This window comes from Delphinapterus leucas, chromosome X (assembly GCF_059928025.1).
Source record: "Delphinapterus leucas isolate spDelLeu-1000000601 "Yukka" chromosome X, BTC_Dleu_Yukka2, whole genome shotgun sequence".
NCBI lineage: Eukaryota > Metazoa > Chordata > Mammalia > Artiodactyla > Monodontidae > Delphinapterus > Delphinapterus leucas.
In genome coordinates, this window is record NC_143150.1 from 2,438,599 (window position 1) to 2,462,546 (window position 23,948).

At 62.1% G+C, this 23,948-nt stretch overlaps 1 protein-coding gene across 4 annotated transcripts in view; it reads right to left on the reverse strand.

The window, feature by feature from the left end:
• ATP2B3 (ATPase plasma membrane Ca2+ transporting 3) overlaps window positions 1–23,377 on the reverse strand; it is a 41,262-nt gene extending 17,885 nt beyond the window's left edge. For 2 of the 4 annotated variants that reach the window (XM_089903993.1, XM_022565895.3), the window contains exons 1-16: window positions 23,044–23,377; window positions 18,908–19,105; window positions 18,465–18,722; window positions 17,943–18,068; window positions 17,696–17,818; window positions 14,575–14,616; window positions 12,937–13,101; window positions 12,355–12,569; window positions 11,468–11,710; window positions 10,853–11,094; window positions 8,160–8,394; window positions 3,506–3,685; window positions 3,284–3,371; window positions 2,566–2,672; window positions 2,077–2,268; window positions 346–559 (exon numbers count right to left, since the gene is read on the reverse strand). In XM_089903993.1, the coding sequence (XP_089760119.1) occupies window positions 346–559; window positions 2,077–2,268; window positions 2,566–2,672; window positions 3,284–3,371; window positions 3,506–3,685; window positions 8,160–8,394; window positions 10,853–11,094; window positions 11,468–11,710; window positions 12,355–12,569; window positions 12,937–13,101; window positions 14,575–14,616; window positions 17,696–17,818; window positions 17,943–18,068; window positions 18,465–18,722; window positions 18,908–19,105; window positions 23,044–23,251 (2,836 nt within the window). In that variant the 5' untranslated portion in view covers window positions 23,252–23,377. The remainder of the gene's footprint in view (window positions 1–345; window positions 560–2,076; window positions 2,269–2,565; window positions 2,673–3,283; window positions 3,372–3,505; window positions 3,686–8,159; window positions 8,395–10,852; window positions 11,095–11,467; window positions 11,711–12,354; window positions 12,570–12,936; window positions 13,102–14,574; window positions 14,617–17,695; window positions 17,819–17,942; window positions 18,069–18,464; window positions 18,723–18,907; window positions 19,106–23,043) is intronic. The other 2 variants (XM_030760990.2, XM_089903992.1) reach the window with 1 other exon arrangement.
• Window positions 23,378–23,948: the final 571 nt, after the last annotated feature.

Genomic DNA, 23,948 nt, shown 5'->3' on the forward strand with positions numbered 1-23,948 from the left:
CTTGCCCCTTGGCCACCGCCATGCCTGCACTGAACTTTGAGTCTACTCCCAGGAACATGTGCTGAGAGCCAAGCCGCCACGTGGTCAAGGGTCATCAGACCCGTGGAGGCCCTCTGACGTCAGGAAGAGACAAAGCGACAAACCCGCCCCCATGTAAATAAAGGAATCTCCTAAAAGGAGCCAATGCCGTACAGAGAACAAAACTCCCAGGATGGCAGGGAGGTGAGGGCCGAGGGGTCCTCACCAGAAATCGGGTCCCCAGGTGCCCGTCTGTCCCTGCCACTGCCGGACAGCGCCAGGGCCTGCGGGGCTGGCCACAGCACAGGGTGCCCTGGGCCAACCTACCGACGAACAGCAGCGTGAAGATGGTGGTGAGCTGGTAGACGGCGTGGCCCAGAATGTTCTTCATCATGGTCCGCGAGATCAGGGGCTTGTCCCGGCCATACGGCTTCCGCAGGAGCAGCGACTCAGTGGGCGGCTCTGTTGCCAGGGCCAGAGAGGCGAATGTGTCCATGATCAAGTTCACCCACAACATTTGCACGGCTTTGAGAGGAGAGTCCTGTGGAGACGAGCCAGTTACCCCAACGTGGGCCTGGACACCCCACCGGCCCCCCGTCCTGGGAGGAGACTCAGCTTGGGCTCAATGTCACTGGAATTGAATTCAAGTGAAAATGCAACACCATAAAAACGCGACATCTCCATCCCTATGTTTTCTTAAAGTTAGCAGAGAGTTTTCGCTGGGCTTTCAGATTCCTGCTCTTAAAATGTTGTCAGTCTCCCTTCTTCTCTCACCTGCTGGCAGTGATCTAGAAGGTGTGGTCCAAACTGTTAGCAGGAGGCTGCCACGCCCTGTCACTTGCCCCAGACCATAAAAGAGCCCGACGGATGCATTCCTGCACCCAAGGGCCAGGAAGAGGTAGAAACTGCACTGGATCTTCCTTCCCATCGCCTCTGACTTGTTGGTTAAAAATGAGCCTCACAGAAGACAGACACCAGGGACCATATCCTGTAGGATTCCATTCCTGTGAAACTTCTGGAACTGACAGACCCATGGAAACAGAAAGCGAATGGGTGGATGCCAGGGCTGGGGGAGAGGAGAGTAGGGAGTGGCTGCCTAGTGGGTACAGGGGTGATGAAAAAGTTCTGGACTGAGGTATAGGTGACGGTTGCACGAGATGCGCAATGCATCAAAAACCACAGGTGGTACACTTTGGTTCAAATGGCTATTATGGTACAGTTTATGTTATGCGGATTTTATCTCAATTCAAAAATACCTTTGAAAGGGAGACAAATTCTGGACACTCACTAATGGGGAGGAGAATTGGAGAACTGAAAAAGGAAAAGAGGCTCCTGCAAAGGTTAACCACGGAGTTCCCAGCAGACCCAGGACAAGCGCAAATGCAGGTCTACCAAGACTTGCACACGCATGTCCACAGCGGCCACAGGTGGAAACAACCCAAATGCCCATTGATGGAGGGATGCAGAAACACAAGGTGCTCGCTCCATACAATGGAACATCAGTCCGCCATCAAGAGGAATAAAGTACCTGCTACAACATGGATGGACCTCGAGAACACTGTGCTAAGTGAAGGAGCCAGACACAAACAACCACCTATGATTTGGTTCCATGTAGCTGAAATGTCCAGAATAGGTAAGTCTGTAGAGACAGAAAGCAGGTGAGCGGGTGCCGGGGGCTGGTGGAGGGCGAGTGGGGAGGGACTGCTCATGGGGATGGCTCTTCCTCTTGGGGTGATGAAAACATGACGGAACTACATAGAGGTGATGATGGCACAACACTGTGATGTACTTAAAAGTCACTGAATTGTATACTCTCGAACGGTGAAGTTTTTGGTGGGTGAATTCTATCTCAACCAAAAAAGTCTGCAACAACAAAAAAAACCTGGCTCCCGCCACTGGGTCCTCAGGTAGGGGCTCTTCAGCCCTCACCCTGCTGGGGGCGGGGTCCCCTGGGCTCGCTCTGCACACTGGGGTCCAGGTGCACGGGGCGGGAGGAGCCCGGCCATGGGAGGGAGAGCCCGGGGTCTTCCTTGGGCCCCGGTGGCCCCCAGTGCCCACCTGAGTGATGCAGGCACCCGTGAAAGCCACAATCACGGCCACCACATTGACCGTCAGCTGGAACTGCAGGAACTTGGAGATGCTGTCGTAGACGTTGCGGCCCCACATGACGGCCTTGACGATGCTGGTGAAGTTGTCGTCCGTCAGGATGATGTCCGAGGCTTCCTTTGCCACGTCAGTCCCCGCGATGCCCTGGGGGACACACACACCGTGTCCACGGGGCCCCTTCCCCAGCCCCCCTCACCCACTCCAAACGTGTCCTTGTACTAGAGAGGTTTTGCTCACAAACAAAGAGGGCGCCACCGCTGCAGCAGCCAGCAACAGGGCAGAGCTTGCAGAGGCCCAGGTGGCCAAGATGTGAGAGAAAGAAACTTCTGGCACTCTGCAACTTGCCTCAACGCTAGCTCCCACACTGCTGCACAAAGCTTATGTCCTCCATCACAAGGCCCCACCTGGCGTGGTGAGCCAGGCTGACAGCGGGTGGCTTACCATGGCGAAGCCCACGTCCGCCTTCTTGAGGGCTGGCCCATCGTTGGTGCCATCCCCGGTCACGGCCACCACCTGCCGCTGCTCGCCGGTGTTGCTATCGATGATCCCTGGAACACAGATCAGGGCAGGTCTGGTGCCATCTGTGGCCCCGGGTGACCAGCCCGGGGGCGGGGGGGCGGCCAGTAGGCTCCAGTCCTCCGTGCGCTCCACCATCTTTGGGACCAAGTCCTGTGCCTTCACTGGCAGTCCCATCCCCCTTCTCCCACCCTGGCCCATCACCCAGTGCGATGATACAGGGTGGTGGGATTTCGTAGAAGGCAGGGGCTCGGCACTGGGCAACTTGGAGAAATGTCTCCCTCTCCTGGGCCCCAGTTTCCCCATCTGCTATGAAGAGAGCTGGTCTCTACTGGCGTCTTCCATTGATACTGTGAGCGCAGAGAAGTGGAGGCTCGAGCTCTGGCAGGTCAGCCCTTTGAGGGAGTCTCCATTATTATCCCCATTTTCCCGATGAGGTTCAGGGAGGGCAGTGACTTCCTCTGAGACACAAAGTCTCCAGCAGCAATGGGTCCAGAGCTGAGTACCCTGAGACCCAACTGGAAGCTCAGCTTTGGGCGTCTGGGAGCAGACGACGACCCGAGGGGTGATGGCCATACCCAGCCTGCGTCCCGCCACCCGGGGCAGGGGCAGGGCAGGGTGAGGAGTGAGCCCACTCCATTACCTTTAACCAGAGTGTGCTTGTCGGTGGGAGACGATCGGGCAAGGACCCTCAGCTTGGGCCACACCTTGTCCAGACGCTCCTGTTCTATCTGGGAGGGAAAAGCACACAGACGCTGCAGAGCCTCGGTGGCAGGGCGGGCAGTCAGGGCTGAACAGAGGGGGCGGCGGTGGAGAAAGTGTCAGAACCGTGGACTCGAGGGAGGGCTGACGGGCCGGGAACTACCTCGCCTTTCTCGTTTCGGATCCGCCGGTTGAACTCCTTCCCCTCCAGGCACAGGAAGTCCTCCCCGGGCTGGATGATGCCGCACTTGGCTGCAATGGCGCGGGCCGTGTTGATGTTGTCCCCAGTCACCATGCGGACTGTAATGCCAGCGCGCTGGCATTTACGGATAGCTTCAGGGACCTGGAAGGGACAAGATGGCTGGAGCCCAGACCCGTTCCTCCATCCAGATCTGGAGGAGGCGGGAGAGACGGCCTGTCAGCTCTGCCCCGGCTGGGAGCCTGGCCCGCAGGGAGCAGGGTGCCCCCAAGCCCAGGTGCCTCCTTCCCTGTGCCGGCCCCGGGGACCACCGACGACTCAGAACCAGGCCCTGACACCACGAGCAAGGCTGGGAGAAGCCACTGGAACGCTGTCAAGGGGCACCATCGGAGCCGTGTGCAGCAAGGTGACCGGAGAAATCACCCAGCTCTTTCAACCTCAGCTTCCACTGGGGAAATGGAGACCCAGAGCAGCCGAGCCAGGACCAGTCCCATTAGCAGGCCAGCTGGCAGGGGCCGTGCCAGTGAGCTCCGGAAGGACAAGAAAGGAACCTCTGGCCCCAGCTGCCCCGCCAGCTGGCAGGACCCACCTCGGGTTGGACCCTCTCGGGCCCTGACTCAAGGCAGGCTCTGGCCTTGTTGGCCGAGCTCTGGGAAGCTCTCACGTGTTTCCCCGCCACTTTTTTTAACAAAAAAATAATATAAAACCTAAGACATTTAGAGCCGTAGGCTTGACATGACAAGGCATTCTCACTGCTCATTAGAGGAAATGGGACATTGCTCTGGTTCCTTAGTACCTCTCCATTTTCCAAACATAAGATTAGATTCCGGAAAAGGGAGAAGAACAAGACATCCCTCCAGTGCTGAAGGGAGCAGGGGCCAGCTGGGAGGGGGTGGCATTGGGGAGCGGAGACACTCCCGTTCCAGCGAGGAGGGGACTTGTGAGCCCGAGACAGCAGTGCAGAGGAGAGTCGCGCCGACCGCGCCTGAGGGGCCAGGAGGGGAGAGGAGGGCAAGGAGATGCGGCGGGGCCAGGGGTGCGGCCCGGGGACACCCGGCTCCCTGCTGAGTCCGCTGGGCCCGGCGCACCCCACTGTGGGCTCCCGGTGGGCACCGCCGGGCTGAGCCCCTGGAACCGTGTGAGTACGACAGAGAGCACGGGAGCACGCGGTGTCCCGGGGGTGGCCTGGTGGCCAGGCCGGGGGAGCTGGGGCCAGGCGCCGGGGGGTCAGGGCAGCTGGGAGACCCCAGGGGAGGTGGGCAGCAGGCGGGGCCAGGTCGGCTGCAGGGGACCACTGGTCCGGGAGGTCTGGGCACGCTGGTGGCCCCCGAAGCCAAGGTGTGGAGGCTGTGATCTCAGGCAGGGAGAGAGTAGGAAGAGGAGGGGTACCCGGGGCCCAGCCAGAGGGGCTCCCACTTCAGGGCTGGGACAGAGTGACCTTACGATCCCTGCAGCAAATATGGCCAGGCGGCCTAGAAGGCCCAGCCCCGGGAAGGGGGCTTGCATCCCACACCCCCAATAACGTGTCTCCTCACTCAGCCTCAGGGACGCTTTCTGCTCTTTGGGGATCCTTGAGAGCTAGAGGATGAGCTGCGGGGAGATACCTCCCTTTCCAACAAGCTCCCCCCACCACCTCTGATGCGTCTGGGAGGAGCAGCCCCTCTGCTGCCACCAAGTGGCCGTGATGAGCCTGAGCCCTGGGAGCCCCAGATCCAGCCTCTGCTGGCCTCCTCTGTGTGGGCTCAGCCCAGGCCCGGCTCCGTCTCTGGTCTGAAAGGCCCTTGGCCTCCAAGCCAGGTGGCAGGAAGCTCCCTCCGTCTGCAGGCGCCCTCTCCCTCACCAGGTGACTGTCCTTCCTCGCCTGCCTCCCACTGGGCCCAGCCGTGGTCCTGGCCTGATGGCTGAGGCCCGACAGCACAGCAGGCAGCCAGGTGTCTGCAGGAGCCCCCAGGCCCCTCTGGCATAAGTACAGCCTGCCTACAGGGTCCACGCAGCTCCCCAGGGCAGAGACACCCCCCTGCCAGGCCCTCCACAGGCTGTAGCCGTCCCAGGCCCCCAGGCATCCCAGCAAGTTGAACAGCACCCTATCGGCCTTCCCGCCTGCCGTCAGCACCTGGGGCTCCCCTGGGCCCTCGGGGCACCCTCCTTGGCCACTGCGCAGATGGCTGGTCCCCGTGGGCTTCTGCCTGGCTTCCCCACCTGCTGCCCAGCCTCTCACTCAGCCACTCTCCAGCCAGAGAGGAGCGATCCTGTCCCCTGGGCCCTTTTACCAAGGCCGTTTCTGGATCTTAAATGAGCTGCCCATTGCCTGGCCTTGGCGGCTCTCTCACCCTGTGCTTCTGCCCGCCGGGGCAGCCACTGAGGCTGAGCCTTCAGGGTGACCTTCAGGGAACTTTTATCCATGTTTTCTCTAAGATGAAAACGTATAAAAACAATAATATCCCTCTCTGAGAAGAGCACTGACCGGGGGAAGGGCTGGGCCTCACCCCGCCTATGTGCAGCCCTTCTGGACTGTTCCATCTAGCCCCCACGTCCAGCCCCCAGTCTAGCTCATTGGCGCTTCTGTAAATGAGCCGCCGTGGGCCAGAAGAGGGCCTCTGCAGCTCTGTCTTGGAGATCTACAAATACATCTCAGGCCTCCAACCTTACATCGATGACTAGAGCTTCAGTTTGCAACAAATATTTATGCCGGAACTTAGGGGAAGCTTGCAGGGCTCCTTGGCCCAGGGGGTCAGGCAAGAAGGGCTCCCCGTGCTGTGCGGCTGCCAGCCGCTTCACACCTCACACCCCTCCATCCGGGCAAAGGGCGGAGGTGGAAGGGCTGGGCGGGTTTGTTATGATGCTGTAGAAATGGCCTTGGCCAGGGCCCTGGGGGTCCGTGAATGTCGCCTTCCTGGGTCTGTGAGACATTCCAACAGGAGCTCTGGCTTTCCGGCAGCTTCATTCAGCCCCAGTTATCTGGATGGAAAAGTCTAGAGCTGCTACTGTCGACACCTCCCAAGGAGTAAGGAGAGAACAACCATCACCCTGGAGCGGCCACCTGGGGGCCGGTGGTGGCGAATGGCTCTGTTCAGATGGAGAGGCCATCGGGTCTATGCAAGGGCCACATGGCTTTAGGACTCGGCTCGCCGTATGGACACAGCCTTCCTCTGCGCCTCAGTTTCTCCTTGGTCTGGCGAAGGGAAAGGCCCAGTCCCTGTGTCCCTGGAGGTAGCCCTGCCACCCTCAGCGGCATCCTGTGCCCCTGCTCTCCAGGCAGCTCCTCTCCCCACCTGCCTTCTCTGGGCCCATTCCTTGGCTCTAAGTCTCTCTCCTTGCCTCTGCCACCACCTGCTTCCTCCTGGGGCCAACTCCGCGTGCCCCTTCTCTGCACACGATGGTCCCTATCTCCTTGGAATTCGGGGATGTGCTGTCGCTGATGACCCCTGACTTCTGAATGGAGGGTCTGTGGTGCCTGATCCAGTACGTGAATGCCTGTCTCCCGAGGGAGAGCTGAGGGCAGCCCGTGCACACACATGTTTTCAGGCTAATTGGCAGGATCAAGGTGCCCGTGCTTCTGACACGAGGTGGGCGCCACTGGAGAGGCCCTGGGAGAGAGAGGATCCTTCCCTGCCTCACAACCTGCACCCCCTGTGCCTTGCACACTCTCTCTGGGGGCTGGTGTCCTGCAGCTGCCGCCAGCACCCCGCTCCAGGGCCAGCCTGGCAGGCTCTCTCCCTCGGGGGTCTTGCATCTTGAAGGACCAGCACCGCCTCCATTGCTCTTCCTCTCTGCACCCTGAGTAACCTCTGCCCTGTCGCTCCGTTCCCTGTTCAGCACAGCTCTGGGTGAAGTTGTGTCCACACGCTGGCTGCCCTGCTCAGCCACACGCCCCTCACAGTTTCCCCTCCCTGCCCGGCCCCTTCCTTGGAGTCTCCTTCGCAGGCTCCTCCCACCTGTGCTCCGCTGCACCCACGACCATCACTCATGAAAAGACGCTTCTGGAGAATGTCTCTCTGGCCAGGACCTAACCACGTGACATCTCCGTGGGGATGTCCCGAACCTCACTCGGCCCCAACCAAACCCTCGACTGAGAACTGCCTTCCCCTCCCCCAGCCCCCCAAACACCATCTACCCAGTTCTCGGAACCAGAGCCCTGGGAGTTGTCCCCGGCTCCTGCGTCTCCCTCACCAGCCCCTCTGGTCCATCAGTCCTGCGGGCGTTGGCAGCCGTCGAGGTTCTAACTGCCGCCCTCTCTTACCTGGCGGAGGCCAAGCAGGAGGGGGCCTTCCAGACGGCAGGACCGAGCCTCCTGAAGGGTGCAAGGGCAAGAGGACGAGGGTGGGGGTCCAGTGTGCCGGGGAAGGTCTGATCTGGGGCATGTTGGCCATGCCCCTGGAGGACCCCGAGGCTCTGCCAATGCCCACCCTCCCCAATTGGTCCAACTCTGGCGGGCTGCCATTTGTTCTGCCTATAAAGTCTGGCAGGGAGTGGCGTGACGGCCAGGAGGGCAGGAGAAAGGGGCAGTTCCCTCCTTGCATTTACGTCCAAAGGCCTCACCACCGAGGCCAGACGCGAAGAAGGGTGGCCCCTCCACCCGTCCCGACAAGCGGGCAGCTCACAGAGGGGCTCTGGCTACCTCGGGCCGCACGGGGTCCTCGATGCCCACAACGGCTATGCAGGTGAGGTCGCCCACGACCTCGTTCTCGTTGTCCCAGTCGGGCTCCTGGGCAGCGGAGAAGTCCCGGTAGGCGATGCAGATGGTGCGGAGCCCATCGCAGGCCATCGGCTCGATGATCTTCTGCACCATGTCGTCCCGGTCCCGAGGGCGAAAGCTGCGCAGCTCCCCATTGCTGTTTAAGATGTTGGTGCACCTGGGGCGGACAGAACAAGAGGAGCCCTCGCCGTGAGGCAGGGGAGCCAGGCCTCCGGCTGAGCCCTCTATGTGATGCAGTAGAGGGCTTCTCCCAGAAGGGGGCGCTGTGCTTGTGCGCGGCCTAACAGTGTGCCCCTCCACGTTCTGCCCAGAACCTCAGAATGTGACCTTATTTGGAAAGAGGGTTGTCGCAAAGTTAAATGAGGTCACAGTGGAGGAGCGTGGGCCTTCAGTCCAATGCCTGCTGTCCTTATAAAAAGAGAAGCGGGGGCTTCCCTGGTGGCGCAGTGGTTGAGAGTCCGCCTGCCGATGCAGGGGACACGGGTTCGTGCCCCGGTCCGGGAGGATCCCACATGCCGCGGAGCGGCTGGGCCCGTGAGCCATGGCCGCTGAGCCTGCGCGTCCGGAGCCTGTGCTCCGCAACGGGAGAGGCCACAGCGGTGAGAGGCCCGCGTACCACAAAAAAAAAAAAAAAAAAAAAAGAGAAGCGGACACGTCGAGACACAGACACAGGGACAAGGCTGTGTGACGATGGCGGCAGAGATTGGAGAGTTGCAGCTACAAACCGAGGGAGGCCAAGGGCATCTGGGACAGACAAGGGAGGATCCTCCCTTGGAGGCCTTAGGGGGAGGGCGACCCCACCCACACCTTGATTGAGGACTTCTGGCCTCCAGCACTGGGAGAAAATAGGTCTTTTTGTTGTTTGAAGCCCCCAGGATGATGGTACTTTGTTCCCACAGCTCCGCACAGACTCGACGGGAGTTGGGGGGCTGTCACTCTTGCCCCGTTGCGCTTTAGGGAGAGAGGTGGGACATCAGCAAAAACCGAATGCCACGGAGCAGGGCCACGACAAGGCAGCGACCACAGAAGGGCTGGGATGGGGAGGGCTGGCAGGATTCAGGTGCAGAAAACGAAGGAGCAGAGGAAACACGGGCCCCAGAGGCTGGCATGGCAGACGGACAAATGGGGGCCCCGAGCAGACTGGTGAGGAAGGAAAGAAGCCGGCTGTGGAGGCCACGGGAGGAGCCCAGAGGTCCTGCTCGGGACTCTGTCCTGAAGGCCCCAGAAAGCCGGGGGTGAGCGCGGCAGCACAATCAGGCCAAGTCTTAGAAGGGTGCGTGGGCGCTGCAGAGGCCAAGGCCGAGGGGAGGTGTGAACGCTGAGCGGGTGCGGGGCATGGTGCACTCGGAGGCAGAGCTGTGTGCCGCCCACCTCAGTTTCCCTAACAGCTCTGTTGAGATACAATTCACACAGCACACGACTCAGCCGCTTAAAATGTCCCATGCAATGGCTTTTAGTATATTCACAGTTGTGCTACCATCACCACAGTCAACCCGAGAACATTTTCACCACCTCTAAAAGGAACCCCGCACAAGCGACAAAAGAGAAAAGCTGGACTTCACAATTGAAAGACATTTGCGCATCCAAGGGCAAATCAAGGCAGTGAGCAAAAATCTATCAAGGGAGTGAAAAGACGGCAGCCCACAGAACGGGAGAAAATACTTCAAAACCAGATATGTGTTAAGGATCTAATACTCAGAACATATAGAAACTCTTACAGCTCAACAATCAAATGACAAAGAATTCACATCCAAGATGGGCATGGGCTGGAATAGATATTCCTCCAGAGAAGACAAACAAATGGCCAATAAGCACATGAGAAGGCGCCAATACCAGTGGTCATCAGCAAGATGCAGATCAAAGCCACCGTGAGATCCCGATGGCTACAACAACAACAACAACAGTAATAATAATCAGGTAATAACACGTTGGTGAGGATGAGAAGCTGGAACCCTCATGCACTGCTGATGGGGAAGTGAAGTGGGGCAGCCCCTGTGGAAAACAGTTTGGCGTTTTGTCAAAAAACGAAACATGGAATATACCCAGGAGAATTGAAGACACGCGTTCAAGCAGAAACTCGTACATGACCACTCAAAGCAGCATGATTCACAGTCGCCGAAGGTGGAAACAACCCAAGTGTCTGTCGATGGATGACTGGATAAGCAGAATGTGGTCTACCTGAGCGATGGAGTATTATCCAGCCATAAAAAGGAATGAAGCACTTGGATGAACCTTCAAAACACTATGTTGAGTGAAAGAAGCCAGGTGCAAAAGGCCACATATACTGTATGATTCCATTTCTATGAAATGTCCAGAATAGGTAAATCCACAGAGACAGAAAGCTGACGAGTGGCGGCCGGGAGCTGCGGGAGGGGGATGGGAGCGCTTGTGTGATGGGCACAGGGTTTCCTTTGGGGTGATGAACTTGCTCTGGGATTGGGTGGCGGTGATGGCGCACAACCGTGCGAATGCACCTAATGCCACTCAACTGTCCACTTTAAAGTGATTAAAAGGGCCAATTTTATGCTATGTCTACTTTCCCGCAATAATACAACCAGAAATGCCATACGCTTTAGCCAGCCCCAGCCCCAGGCTGGGTCCTGCTGCTCGCTCACTTTTTCAGCAGGATCTCCGAGGCGCCCTTGCTGAAGAGGCGGAAACCGCTGTCGGGCATGCGTATGACTGTGCTCATGGACTTGCGGACCGAGTTGAAGGTGTACACTTTGTAAAGCTTATCTTCAGGAATCTGCTCCCGCACGGGCTGGAAGTCCTGCTTCAGGTCCAGGACGAAGCCCAACAGAGCGCACTCCGTCTTGTTGCCCACTTGGCGTGGGAGGGCGCCTTCCTTCTCTGGAGGCTGCGAGGTGAGGAGAACCAGCATGGCCCTGGAGGCCCAAGGCCACCCTCCTTACTGTCCCCAGGCGCAGCCCAGCCTCGGCCGCCACGTCTTTCAGGTGTGGTGGCAGGGAGCTAAGGAGGGCCTCCAGTACGGACTAGATGGGCAGGTTTTCCACGACTCACTGGGCTGTGAAGGGCTTCCAGAACCTGCAGGCCCCGCCCAGTGTCCGGGGACGAGGAGGGAGACCAGCACCCCAGAAACGATTGTGGCTCTCGGCTCAAAAGTCCTTAAGAGAGCCTAGCAAGCCCCTGGTGACGCCCACGCCATAGCCGGGCCAGGTTCCCTCCCCTCATCCTACCCCCGCCTCGGCCCGCCCTTGCTCCCAGCTCACTAGTATTTTGGTGGTGTAGGCACTGTTGATGGAGATGGCGTGGACCAGGAGGTCGAGGATCTTGGGGGTCAGGGCGCTGGGGGCCGGAACCTCTTTATAGTGGGTGTCCCCGAGGTAGGACTGCACCACGGTCATGCGGTTGGTGGTGAGCGTGCCTGTCTTGTCTGAGCAGATGGCTGTGGCATTGCCCATGGTCTCACAGGCGTCCAGGTGGCGGACCAGGTTGTTGTCCCTCATCATTTTCTGTAAAGGGCACAGATGGAGGCTTGGGGTAGCCAGCTGTCCTCGCGGGGTGGGGGAGCACAACAGCATGTAGGATTCTGCTCCGCCCACCAGCTTTCCTCGCGGCACTAACAGCCCGGGACCTCGGGCAGCAGGTGCACAGCTCAGATGGCAGTGGGGTGGTGGTCAAACCGAGGCAGCGGGCCTGTGAGACGTAAGGACTCTCATCAGACAGGCCGAGCAGTCAACTCTGGGTGGCCACTCTCCCTGGAGCTCAGCTGGAGCCTCCCTGCTGCCCAGAGCCCCCTCTCGGGTCACCTGCAGGCCCTGTGGCTCCCCTGCCCACCCCGATCTCTGCCCTGCCCACTGTCTCCCAGGGGCCCCCTATCCCCCTGCCCCCACCTCAACTCCCTGGCCCCTCGGCGACCCTGCCCACATCCTGCAGATGCTAGCTCGTCACACACCCCTGCCCAGGGAGCCAGGTAGGCGAGGATGTGCAAGTCCAGCTCCGCGCCCCTGCTTGGCCTACCGTTCTTCCCCTGAGCAATCCCAAACTTCATCCAGTCCTTGCTTCGTCCAAGTTGCTTAACGGCTTTGCACCACAAGTTCTGGGTCTGTACCCTGGGATCGCGGAATTCTTATTTGTGTCGTGTTTATTTTATTACCTTGACAGAGTAAGCTAAGGAGATGGTGACAGCAAGAGGCAGGCCCTCTGGGACAGCCACAACCAGCACAGTGACACCGATAATGAAGAACTTGACGAAGTACTGCACGTAGACAGGTGTGCACTCTGCCAGCCACGCCCGGCCATCCACCACGAAGGTCTCGATCACAAAGTAGACGGCCAGGATGATGACGGTGACGGCGGACATCACCAGCCCTGCCCAGCCACATCAGAGGCCACGGAGCGTGGAGGCGGGAAGGGTGGCCGGCAGGGGTGAGGGAGGGGGAGACAGCAAGAGGGAAGAGCTAAGGGGCGTTGCAGCCACATTCCCTTGACCCCGAGTCGGGGGAGGCGCTCCTTGTCTCTGGCCTTACGGAGCTTTGCAGTCCACGCTCGCCAGAGGGGGCGGAACCAGGCCCTGAAGGCCATCACCTGCTCCTAGCCCGTGCCCTTGCTGCCTGGCCCACACCCCACGTCACATCCCTTTTCCACTTGTTCTCCTTGGTCCGGCCTCGAGTCCGGGAGCCCAGTGTCCGCCCCTGCCCATTGGTGGCCCCTGGGCCGCCCCCTCGGCTGCCCCCACCTGCTTTCCCGATCTGCACAGCCAGTTTGGTGAGCTTTCCCTGAAGGACCGACTTCTCCTTCTTGGGCACGTTGGCTTTCTTCTTTTCCCGCTCCTCCGTCTCCCCACCTTCTGCGCTCTTCAGGGGCTGCATCTCCATGGCAACTGCCCCATCCTGCTTCTTAGCTGCACACAGAAGAAACCCGCAGCCAAGGTTAGGGCCTGGCCGCTGGGGTGACGGCTACAAGGGCCTTTCACGGAGAAAGATATGCCACACCATCCGAGAGGAAACAGGGGGCTCTGTCCTCTCCCTCCTCTCTCATCAGCCCAGGCCCTCCTGAGGTGGGCAGTGGCTCCAGCGCTGTCCTGGGCAGGACAGAGATGCTTCTCTTGGGGCCTCGCAGGGGAAGGGAGGACAGACACAAGCACTTGGGCACACAGACAGCGTGGCCAGTCCTGTAACGCCCCAAATCTCAATACCTGAAAGCAGAGGCCTGGGGCCCATGGAATGTTCCAGAACCCAGAGCTGACTCTTGCCCACTGCTGTCTTAGCCACGTTCCCACTCCCCTCAGGGAGGCCCAGGAATCCCCGCTCAGGCTGTCTCTCCTGCCAGCCCTCAGGTGGACACCCCTCCGGTGGATGCCTGGACTTCCATCGGGGCCCCAGCTCAGCACGTGCGCCGTCCTCAGCCCATGCCCCGGCTGCTGGCGGGCAAGCCTTGCACCTTTCTCTCGCCATGGGGCCTTCCCTCCTCTCCCCTAGATGCCTCTCCACCTCCTCTCCGGAACCGGCAGCCCTCTCACAGCCCCCTTGGTGGACCCTAACGTGGTGGTGCTGTGTCCCCTGCCCCACACCCGCCTCTGGCCCGTCCACCGCCTCACACGCCGCCCCGTGTAATCTCACCACCCGCAGGGGGCACCCAACCCTGCCACTCGTCCTTGTCCCCCCACCCAATGGGGCTCTCAGTGCCTCTGCATGCCTCCTGCCACCATGCAGTGTCAGCCGCTCCCTCTTTCTCCGTCTCCCCGCCCATCCCTTCTCCCCTTGGCTGCCTGAGACCACTCACCGGTGGCCCCCTCTTTCCATGGCCTCGGGCCACAGCCTCGGCGACACTCAAGGTCCCACCCCACTGGGCCACTCTAGCCTCTACCCCACTGACTGCCACTCCCTGCCCCTGCCCGGGGCCCTGGCCATTGGACTGTCCTCCTGTCCCAAATGCCATCCCAACCCCAGCCGGCCTCTGAACTCCAGTCGTTTGTCTGCGTTCCTGGGTCCCACACTGCACTTGAGTATTGCCCCTGGGTTCACGTCTGTGGATCGTGACCCTCCTGAGGTCCAGGACCGTACTTTATCCATCTTTGGATTCCCAGCACCTTCAACCCTTCACCCTGGCTACAGAGTATCGGCACCCACCAGGCATTCTGGCTGAAAGGGGCGCAGGCCTCGAAGGCTCAGCAGAAAGGCAGCTGAACCAGGAAACCCACAGGCCCGATTAAGTCTTGGGTGAGTCACCCCTCTGGAGCCTCAGTTTCCTCAGCAGGTTGCTGGCTCACGGGCCATATTTGCGCACTTCCGGTGGGGTCTGCAACCGAGGCGGGCGGCCCCCCACCCTGCGCCGCACCCTCTGCCACCCATCCTGAGCGCAGGGCGCGCGTTACCTTTGGTCTGGCTACTCTCCATCGCCCCATCCTGCTGCTTGCCTACAACGGGAGAGGAACGACAGACACGGAGACTTGAGAACACCCGTGGGGCCTTGGCACACACACGCGCACACAGGACAGCACAGCCGGTGAGTGCGGTGAGGGGCGGGCGGGGGAAGAGGGCCTGCTCTCCAGCCCTCCAGAGAAGCCGCGGGCCAGCCCTGGACAGACCATGGCTCACGCATGGTCGGCAGTGGGAGGTTTCTGGAAGGGCCGGCACCACGGGTAATGGGAGCTGCCAGGTGTCAGGTCCCAGCTCTGCTGCCTCAAACAGGGCCCCCCAGTCGGGATGGGTGCTCCCCCCAGAACCAGTGCGAGGGGGTTGACCTAGATGGTTCCTAAGTCCTGGTGGCCTAGAGATCAGCTTTCTGTGCAGCGTGGCCAGCAGTCAAGTCCGTGGGCGCTTTAGAGGATAAAGGAGCGAGACGCCTAGCCTCAGGGCACCCACAGTGCTGGAGGGGGCGGCAGGGGCACCGGCCGGGCTGGGCCCCACTTGGAGCTGTGCGGGCGCGCCTTCACAGACGTGCTCTGCCACCATAAAGCCCACAGCTGGGTGCTAGGGACTGGGGCAGTGACCAGCTTCCCCAGGCCAAGGTAAACAGTGCTGGCTGTGCCTCTGGTTTCTGAGGCCCGGGAAGGACTGCAACTCTGGGAGGGCCCAGGAGAGCCGGCAGGTGACGGGCTCTGAGCTGGGGGTCAGGCTCCGCCCCCCAGCTCCACCTGCCTCACCTGCCCCAGGGCAGCAGCCGGGAGAGCTCTCTGCAGGCCACACACACACACTGCCCTGGATCCAGAGACGACCAGCCTGGGACAGGAAGGGCTAGTGGGCCGGCTTGTCAGCCACGACCCAACAGCTCATGTCACTGGGGACGCAGGGACACAGACCGGAGGCCAGGTGGCTCCCAGGCAGTGGGGTCTGGTCTGGGGGTCCCAGGGAGGAGGGAGAGGTCCCCTCGCAGCCCCAGTGGGGTGTCAGTTGGGCCCTGTGGGGCATTCATAGGTGAAGGAGATTTCTGGGGCGGGGCAGGGGAGACACCTGTAGACACACGGTGGGTGACAATGCAGCACAGCGCGGGCGTGTTGCCCTGGGGCCGTGGCAACTTCTGGAGGAGGGAGGGAGGTTTGAGATGAGCACGGTGGGAAGACGAGGGCTGGGCCTGGCCTGAGAAGGGGCATAGCTGAGGCAGGGGAAGGAGTGGGGAAAGAGGTCAAGGCCGGAAGGCAGGAGACAGGCGGGCGAGCAGCGCCCTTGATGGACAGATCGAGAGGTGGCAGGGGGCGTTGAGGGGGGATGTTGAGGGCGAGGTGCCACCTTCCGGCCTCTGCAGCGGCCAGGGCCTTGGCGGAGACGTGGGGGAGGTGAGGGGTCGTGGGTGCCGCTGCCCCCTCCCCGGAGCCTGGCCATCTCTGCCTCCCCTGCAGGGCCCCCCCACGTTCCCCTCCTCCAGGGAGCCAGCTGCTGCTGGTGTCCCCTCTGACTCTCAAGTGGCACAGCAAGCCAGGGAGAGGAACCGGGGCTGGGGGAGAGCCGGCGGGGGGGCCTGGAGGGGTCTTGTCAAGGTCGAAGAGAAGGGGCCTAGGACCGAGTCCTGAAGGACGGTGACATTTAAGGGAACCTAGCGGGAGGGGAAGAGCCTGGGAAGGAATGTGGAAGAGGCGTCCTGCCAAGCAGCCATCAAGGACTCCAGTCCAGCCCAGAGGAGGCCCAGGGCCTGCCTACCCACCCACTTGCCCTCCTGTGGGCCCCAGGGTGCTGACTGTGGCGAGACACCGGGCTGAGCCCTGCGGGGAGGGGGGCCTGGTGTGGCCAAGGTGGCCGAAGGTCCGCCAGTGCCCATTGGCTGTGAGGGGTGGGCCGGGTGGGCCAGGAGCAGGGAGGAGTCCAGGAAGGGAAGCCAGGCCCAGGCTGCCAGGAGGCGGGGCCCATGGAGGCTTTTAGGCAACAGCGGCTCATCCGTTTTTCCTCCCTCACGTGCCCAGGTCTGGGAACACTAGTGCGTCTTTCCTTACGCTGACCTGTCCCCACGTTACTGGGCTGGGCAGACCGATCCCGCCTGCACTGCAGGCCCAGCAGGCTCGGTTGACTGAGGCGGAGCTGGTGACCCGCACGCCCTGTCCCCAGGGCCCTGGCTGCACGCTCTGGCACGTGGTCTCCCCGTACTCGTGCGTGTCTTTGTACTTCTAGTGGGCCCAGGTGGCTTCCCTCAGAGGTGGGGTGCACATCTAGAGAACGTCATTCCTTACCTGGTTTGATGGCAGGAGTGGCCTGAGGGGAGACCCAGGTTAGAGCAAGGTGAGCAGATGCAGGCCTGAGTCGTGGAAGGGATCGGGGTCCTGACTGGGATGGGGGCGGGGGGGGGGATGCTGGCCGAGCTCTAGAGCTTTGTAAACCCTGTTCTGAGGAGTGGAGGGGGCACCAGCCACGCCTGGGGCTCGGGACGCTGGCAAGAGGAGGCAGCTGGGTAGCTGTGTGCCAGGTAGGCCAGGGTGAATACAGAGCTGGGCCGCCAGAAGACATCTGTCCCTCGACACTGCTTTCTCTTAGGGTGAGGGCCCTGGCCCCATCTCAGCTTCCTCTGGCCCTGGATGTCCTTTGGGGTGTCTAGTCCTTTCTGCTTGGGAGCCCTCCACCTTTGGCTGCATGGCCTGTGTTTCCCTAGCTGCCACGTTGGCCTGGGGCCCTCAGTGCCTCACCATGTGGGCTGACCACTCCCAAGTCCGGGTGGCTGGTCCCTGTCCCTCCAACCCCATTCCTACCCAGGCAGGGCACTCCCCCGACCCTGGCACCCACGCCCCCAAAGCCTTAGGGGAAGAGCCATCCGAGGGAAACTGCCTCACACAAAACGGGGGGCCCCCAACCTGCTGGCTCTGGGGCAAAGACCCCAGAAGAGGGGTCTCCAAAAGGAACCAGGAGACAGGGTATGGCCCCCCACCCCCTGAGGGCTGGTTCTCCCCAGTGCCAGAGCCAGGGCCTGGGCCAGCAAGGGGCCGTCACCAGGCAGGCGTGGAAGAGAGCGCGGCTACGTCCGAGGGCCAGCGGCCTGGCGGCACTGGGAACTGCAGGGTACTGTTGCCTTACCTTTCTTATCCTTCTTCTCCTCCTCTCCACCAGCCCCAAGCAAGGTAAAGATGATGCCTGTCTGGGAGTTCACACCAACGGCTGTCACCACCATTCTTCCAGAACCTTCCATGACATGAGTGCCTGGCACAGCAACACACAGAGGCTGAGACAGAGATCTGCACCGCTGGATGGGAGGCTTGCTCAGCACCTACAGGTTTTGTCCTGGGCATTCCAGGAGCAGGGACTCCGGTCCCGTTGGGCTCACCTGACAGCAGCATGGGGTCTTTGTCTGCCGACTTGCGCACGTGGTCCGACTCGCCCGTCAGGGAGCTCTCGTCAATCTTGAGGTCATTGCCCTGGATGAGCACGCCATCGGCGGGCAGCAGGTCTCCTAAGGCCGGCCAGGTGGCCAGAACCACAGACCATGCGTCCAGGAGGCCTTCCTCCATGTCGCCTCCCATCTCCCCCAGAGGAGGTCCTGTCGGGTGTGCGGCCCTCTTCCTTTGCTCTGCTTTCTGGGGGTACCCACCCACTCCTAGCCCTGTCATCCGTCTTCCAGGGAATGGGGCCCACAGGAGCGCCCTGCCGTGCTGGGGAGGCCCTCGACAGGCTGTGGGGACAGCCTGCTCCTGGGGCGCTGAGGCCGCTGACACGCCCCGTCTTTGCTGGGCCTGCTGCCCGAGCTGCCCGCCTGCAGCCTCCCACCCCACGTGCTCCCCGGAGAAGGCCTGCCCCTGACGTGGGAGCTGAGCCCCTCCGCAGCGTGGGTGGCGATGGGCGCGCTCACCATACTTGACCTGGGCGATGTCCCCTACCACCAGCGCAGCCACCGGGACCTGCAGGAGCTGCCCGTTCCGGATGACGGTGAACTTCTGCTCCTGTTCGATGCGGCTCTGCAGGCCCCGGAACTGCTTCTCCTTGCTCCAGTCGTTGAAGGCCGTGACCAAGACCACGCAGATGACAGACAGCAGGATGGCGGCCCCCTCAATCCAGCCCGCCTCGGCCTCCCCTTCGTCTTCTGCCCCAGCCGACACATTCCCGCACGCTGTGCCCGAGGACAGGAGGGAAGGGCAGAGGTGGCAGAGAAGTCCCTCTGCCAGCTCCTTCCTCCCCCCGTCATCTCAGGCTCTATCCCTCCCCTCCTCCTGCCAGCACCTCTGCGCTGCCACCCGCGTCCCGCCCCCGTCCACCAGGTCCTCCTTCACCGCCCTTCCCAGCCCTGCCCCTCACCTTCGCTCTCCTCTCCAGGTGGCGCATAGAATGAGAGGCCCAGGGATACGATGGCGGCCACCTCCAGGATGATGAGGGTCACGTCCTGCAGGGCCTCCCATACCAGCTGTAGGAAGGTCTTGGGCTGCTTGGGAGGGATGAAGTTCTGCCCGTAGATCTGCCTGCGCTTCTCCAAGTCATTGGTGTTGTCGGCCAGGCCTGCGCAGTGTGGGCACGTGGAGCAGAGGCACAGAAGGAGAGGATGGGAAAGGCCAGCCCCGCATCCCCCTGCTCCTTTCTCCGTGCCTGTCTTTCCCTCTACACTGATAGCTCCCAGAAAGCGGGCACTGCACTGGCCTGGCACCTGGAGCCCTTCTGCAAACCCTGGGGGCATGTAGGCGGGAGCGCTGGCAGCCTCTCCAGCTGCCTGGAGGGCACCGGTGCGCAACCGCGCCCGAGCGCAAGGAACGGGGGACCATCCTCCTGATGCGCCTGCGGAGCTCCAGGAACTACAGTCCCCTCCGCAGCCCCGACAAGCTGTGTGGGCCAGGAGGGAGGGAGGGAGGGGGGCCGGTTTGCGCAGCGGCTCAGAATCAACACCCACAAGGGGGCCCGCCCCAGCTTTTGGAAGCTGGGCCCTGACTTCTCAGTCTTGGGACGACCCACTGCCCACCCAGGCCTGCACCAAGGCCGCTGGGTCTCTCCTTCTAGAGCATGAGTCTCCTCAGGCCCATTCCTGAAGGTACCGAAAGCTTCCATGTGGGACTGGTATCCAGGCCACTGCCTCCGAAGGCCAGGCATCCACTTGGCCATCTTCCCCAGAGGCAGGCAGATGGGATGACACAGTCCCCTGGCCCCGACCTCAGCGCTTGGGACTCTGCTTCCTTCCAGGCCCATCCACGGGCCCCCCACCCCCCAGTCCCCCCAAGCCTTTCTGGCTTCTCTGCCCCCAAGTGCCTGGTCCCACACTGACACCTCGTGGACAGACAGTGGCTTGCAGTTCCCAGACCTGAGTAGCTGCCACTCCCCAGGCCTTCAGGGGGGAGGGGAGGGGCAGGGGGTGGGCAACCAGAAGGACCCGGGTGCCAGCCCTTGGGGTGCCCCCTGCTGGCTTGGAAAGCCACACAAGACCGGGTCCCAGATGAGTTGAGAACAAGGAAGTGCTGGGTGTGGTGCAAAGGGGTTGGAAGGAAGGAGGGTGGGTGTGTGCTGAACAGGGAAAGGTGGCTTCTGGGGAGGGGGAGGGGGAGGGGGAGGGGAGGGGGGAGGGGGAGGGGGGCCCCTCGGGGTGGAAGGACTGACAAGAGCAAAAGCCCCCAGACACACCGCCTTGGCACGTCTCCCGAGCTAGGCCATGACCGCACACTGTCCGCCCCACCCAGCAGGAGCCACAGCTGTCTCTGCCCTTCCCCTGCCTCACTGTGCCTAGGCCCGGCCACGGCTCAAGTTTCTGGAGGCTGTGGCCTCCCAGTTGGGCGTCTGGGAGAAGCTCAGGACCTCAGCTCCTAAGGGCTGGGGACCCAGCTCAGGGCCCATGTCCCACTCCCTTCACCTACAGGAGATGTGAAAAGTGGGGTTATTACTGGGAAGGTCCTCGAACCCTGAATCTCCCAGACACTCAGGGTCTCCACTATCCCCGCCCTGGCAAAGGGCACTGATCTGGAGGCCCCGAGAACGATAGGGGCCCCCGCACCCTCTAGAGAGCCCATGGGTCCTCGTCACGCCTCGGGAATCTGCATCTTGCCTGCCCTGCCCCCTATGCCCAGCTGGTCCCCGCAGGAAGCTGGGCCCTCAGGGCCCCTTCCCCAGGAGCTCCCTCCCTCCCTCCCTCCTTCCCTCAGCCTGTCCCTTGGCCTTGGTTTGCCCTTGGTGCGGCAGCAGTACTTCTCTATGCCTTGCTCTAGACCAGCCAGAGGCCTTGGCCTTCCTGTGGGTTCAGGGGTCCGGAGAGCTGCTGTTGCCGAAGTGCTTGCTGGGGTGACCGAAGGCAGCTGCAGCCCCTCTGGCTCTGAGCACGCACTGGTCCAGCAGGGCCCCTGAGGTGGCCCAGGTCCTGGGTGCAGGGGCAGTGGCCGGCAGTTGGCATGGACTCAGGTGGGCACCCTGCCCAGAGCAGAGGCCAGATGCCATCAGAATTGGATTAGGACCACATGGGGCAGCTCTCGGCTAATCTGCCCTCTCCTTTCCACGAGTGCCAGTGGAGGCCAAACGGGGGAAGGGCCGGGGCCCAGGTCTCCCCAGCTCGGCCTAAGACCCAGCTGGCTTCCCTGGCTTCTGGAATCCTCCTGGATAGCTGACAGTGCGGAGCCACTGATGTATTTGCTGCCCGGAGAACAGCAAGTGCCCTCCTCCAGTAGAGCGCGCAGCGCCCTGGTCTCCTCACCCTCCCCAAAGCACCAGTCTGCCGGCACCCCAGAGTCTGCCCGCCTTGCCAGGGGGTGTGCGGGGGGCCTGGGCTCAGCTAAGTTGCCCCTCCCCCAGCTCAGGTCACTGTGTCTGAAGCAGGAGCGGGAACGTCCAGGTGAGAACCCTGGGGCCTTGAGGGCTCCCAGGGTCGGAGATGGGAGGGTGGTCCTCGAACCGCTCGTTCTTCGGGATGCAGACCAAGCCAGGCTGGGGTCCCTCTGTTGGGGCCACCCACCTGGGCACCCGCCCTTCTTTACGCCCGCCCCTCCGCAGGCACCGGGCGAGCGCCAGAGCCTCTGTGGCAGAATCGGGTGCGTTCCCAGGGGCCTTGACATTTTACATATTTAACAAGGCCTGACAGGCAGAGGAAAGAGCTACCAGCTGAAGCCCATCTGCTTCCTTTCATCTGGGAGAGGCCAGAGCCCTTGCGGCTAAATGGCCCTCCACCCCGGCCTCCCCCCCCCCCACCCCCGGCCCCAAGTCCGGGGGCTGGGGGGAGGGGATGGGCGAGGAGGAGAGCAGGAGAGAGCTCCTCCGGCCCTGAACCAAGCCATCTGCCCCGATCACACACCCACACCAGGCCGGGTCCCTTTAGAGCACAAAGCAGGAGAGACCCAGGCGGCCCCCCGGAGCTCCTGAGCTGGCCGTGCGGGCGCCCCCTCACCCAGCCTCAGGCCCACCTCCTCTGCAGGGGGGGCGGGGGCAGGAGGCATCTCCACTCCCCGTTCCAGCCCAGGTGTCACCTGCACACAGACGGAGCCAGAGAGCAGGAGACAAGGGTGGCGGCCAGGGCCCTGGGTGGACAGAGGTGTGATAGCCGAGACAGGAGCTGATGCAATCGGCCGGCACTGGCCGGCAGCAGCCCTGGCACCAGCAGCCCTGCCGGGGAAGCGGCAGCTGGGCCAGAAATGCTCCGGCCTCTGGAAACTGGGGCCAAGCCTGGCTCCCGGGGTCCCGGCCTCCCAGCACACCCAGCGGGCAGGACTGGGGAAGGCTGGTGCAGGGCAGGGCAGACGTCTGCTCTGGAGCAGGGGAAAAGGGCCACAGGGCAGAGGGGGGGACCAAGGTGGCAATCAGGCCTCCACCCCTAGAACCTTCTAGAGGACACACCCCAGGCTCCCTAGAGGCTCCCTGCAGCAGATCTCAGAGATCAACCGTCTCAGATTTGGACCTCTTCAGGATGGCCTGCGCTGGTGCCACCTCCACTCAGCAGTATACCTGCCCCCCCCCAAGCCCCTCCCTAGAGGACCGAACCCTACGCCTTTCCTCCTCTTCCTGCCCCCCTTAACTGCACAGAGGGCCGAGCACATGGGGAACCGGGGGCACTCGGTCAGGGGCTGCCCCGCTCGTCTCTTGGAAGAGCTGCTGGGGTTTCAGTTTGGGGCCCATCCCGCCAGCATGTGCGATTCGGTGCCGGCTTCTCCCTTCCTCTTCTCTGTCGTTCCATTTCTAGTTAATCCAAAGAAGAGATGCAAGCGGGAACTGCTGATTACGGACGCACAGGTGCAGGGGGTCGGGTTGCCCCACACAGAGCATGTCCCACTCACGGGGAAATGGGAGCGCACAGGCACGACCATGGTCATGGTCGTGGTCAGGCGTGCCTCTGGGAAGCTGCTGCAAGCCCACCCAGCCCTTGACGGGGCCTGCCCCCGGGGCTAGAGAACGTCTGCAGGGAGGAGTGAGGGGCGGTGCAGGGCCGTGCATCCCCGGCGCACACGCCGCCCGTGCCAGGGCTCTGCTGGCAGACTTACCCTCCGTGGGTGAGGTCTTCAGCCTCCTGCAGAGCCCGCCCACATCCCCGTAGGTTTCCTGGACTTTCTGCAGCGCCTCGGCCCCTCGGAGCTCCATGAGGGAGCGCAGCTCAGCCAGTGTGCACCCAAAGCCCCCTGCATGGGGGGCCTCCCGCTGCTGCTGGGGTTTGGGGTGGAACTCGATGGAACTGTTGGCCACGTCCCCCATCCTGCCTGTGGCGCGGGAGGGGAGGGTGTCCTCCAAGGTCCCAGCGCCTGGGTGAGGTGCGGCGAGGCGGCGGCAGAGGGAAGTGGCCGCACACAGACACCTGGGGAGAAGGAGGTGAGAAGAAGCCCGGGGCTCGGTTGAGAAAAAACCAAGGTCCACTCTCCTGGAATGTTCTCTGCAAATCTGCACTCCGTCTGAGCCACGACTCACTGAATGCAGAACTGCCCTCCCAGGCCCACCTGCCAGCTCACCCTCGCTGCGTGGGGAAGCAGGCGGCGTCAGAGGCTCCTGGTGGGGACCTGCCGCCGCCAGCAGTAGCCAACCTGGGATGCGAGGCTCTCACTGCCCCCTAGTGCATCTGGGAACCCACACCGAAGCAGGGGTGACGTGTCAGGGTTGAACAGTGGCTGGTCTTGCCCTGGCGCGGTTAGGTTATCTGTGCCTGTGCCCAACCTCGAGCTTTCCTCGTCTGCTCCAGCACGCTCCCACGCTTGCCTGATTAAGACTCGCCCGGTGCAGCCGGCATGCTATAAATCCCTGGGGGCAGTGGTCTTCTGGCGCGGCCTCTGCGGCTCAAGGTTTCAGGCCTGGCACTGTGCAGGGTTCCGGGGAGCAGGCCAAGCCATGGACAGAGCCAGCTGAGCGCTAGGTCAAGGCTTAGCGTGCAGGGTGTTTCTGCTGCCTTGAGGGGACCTGG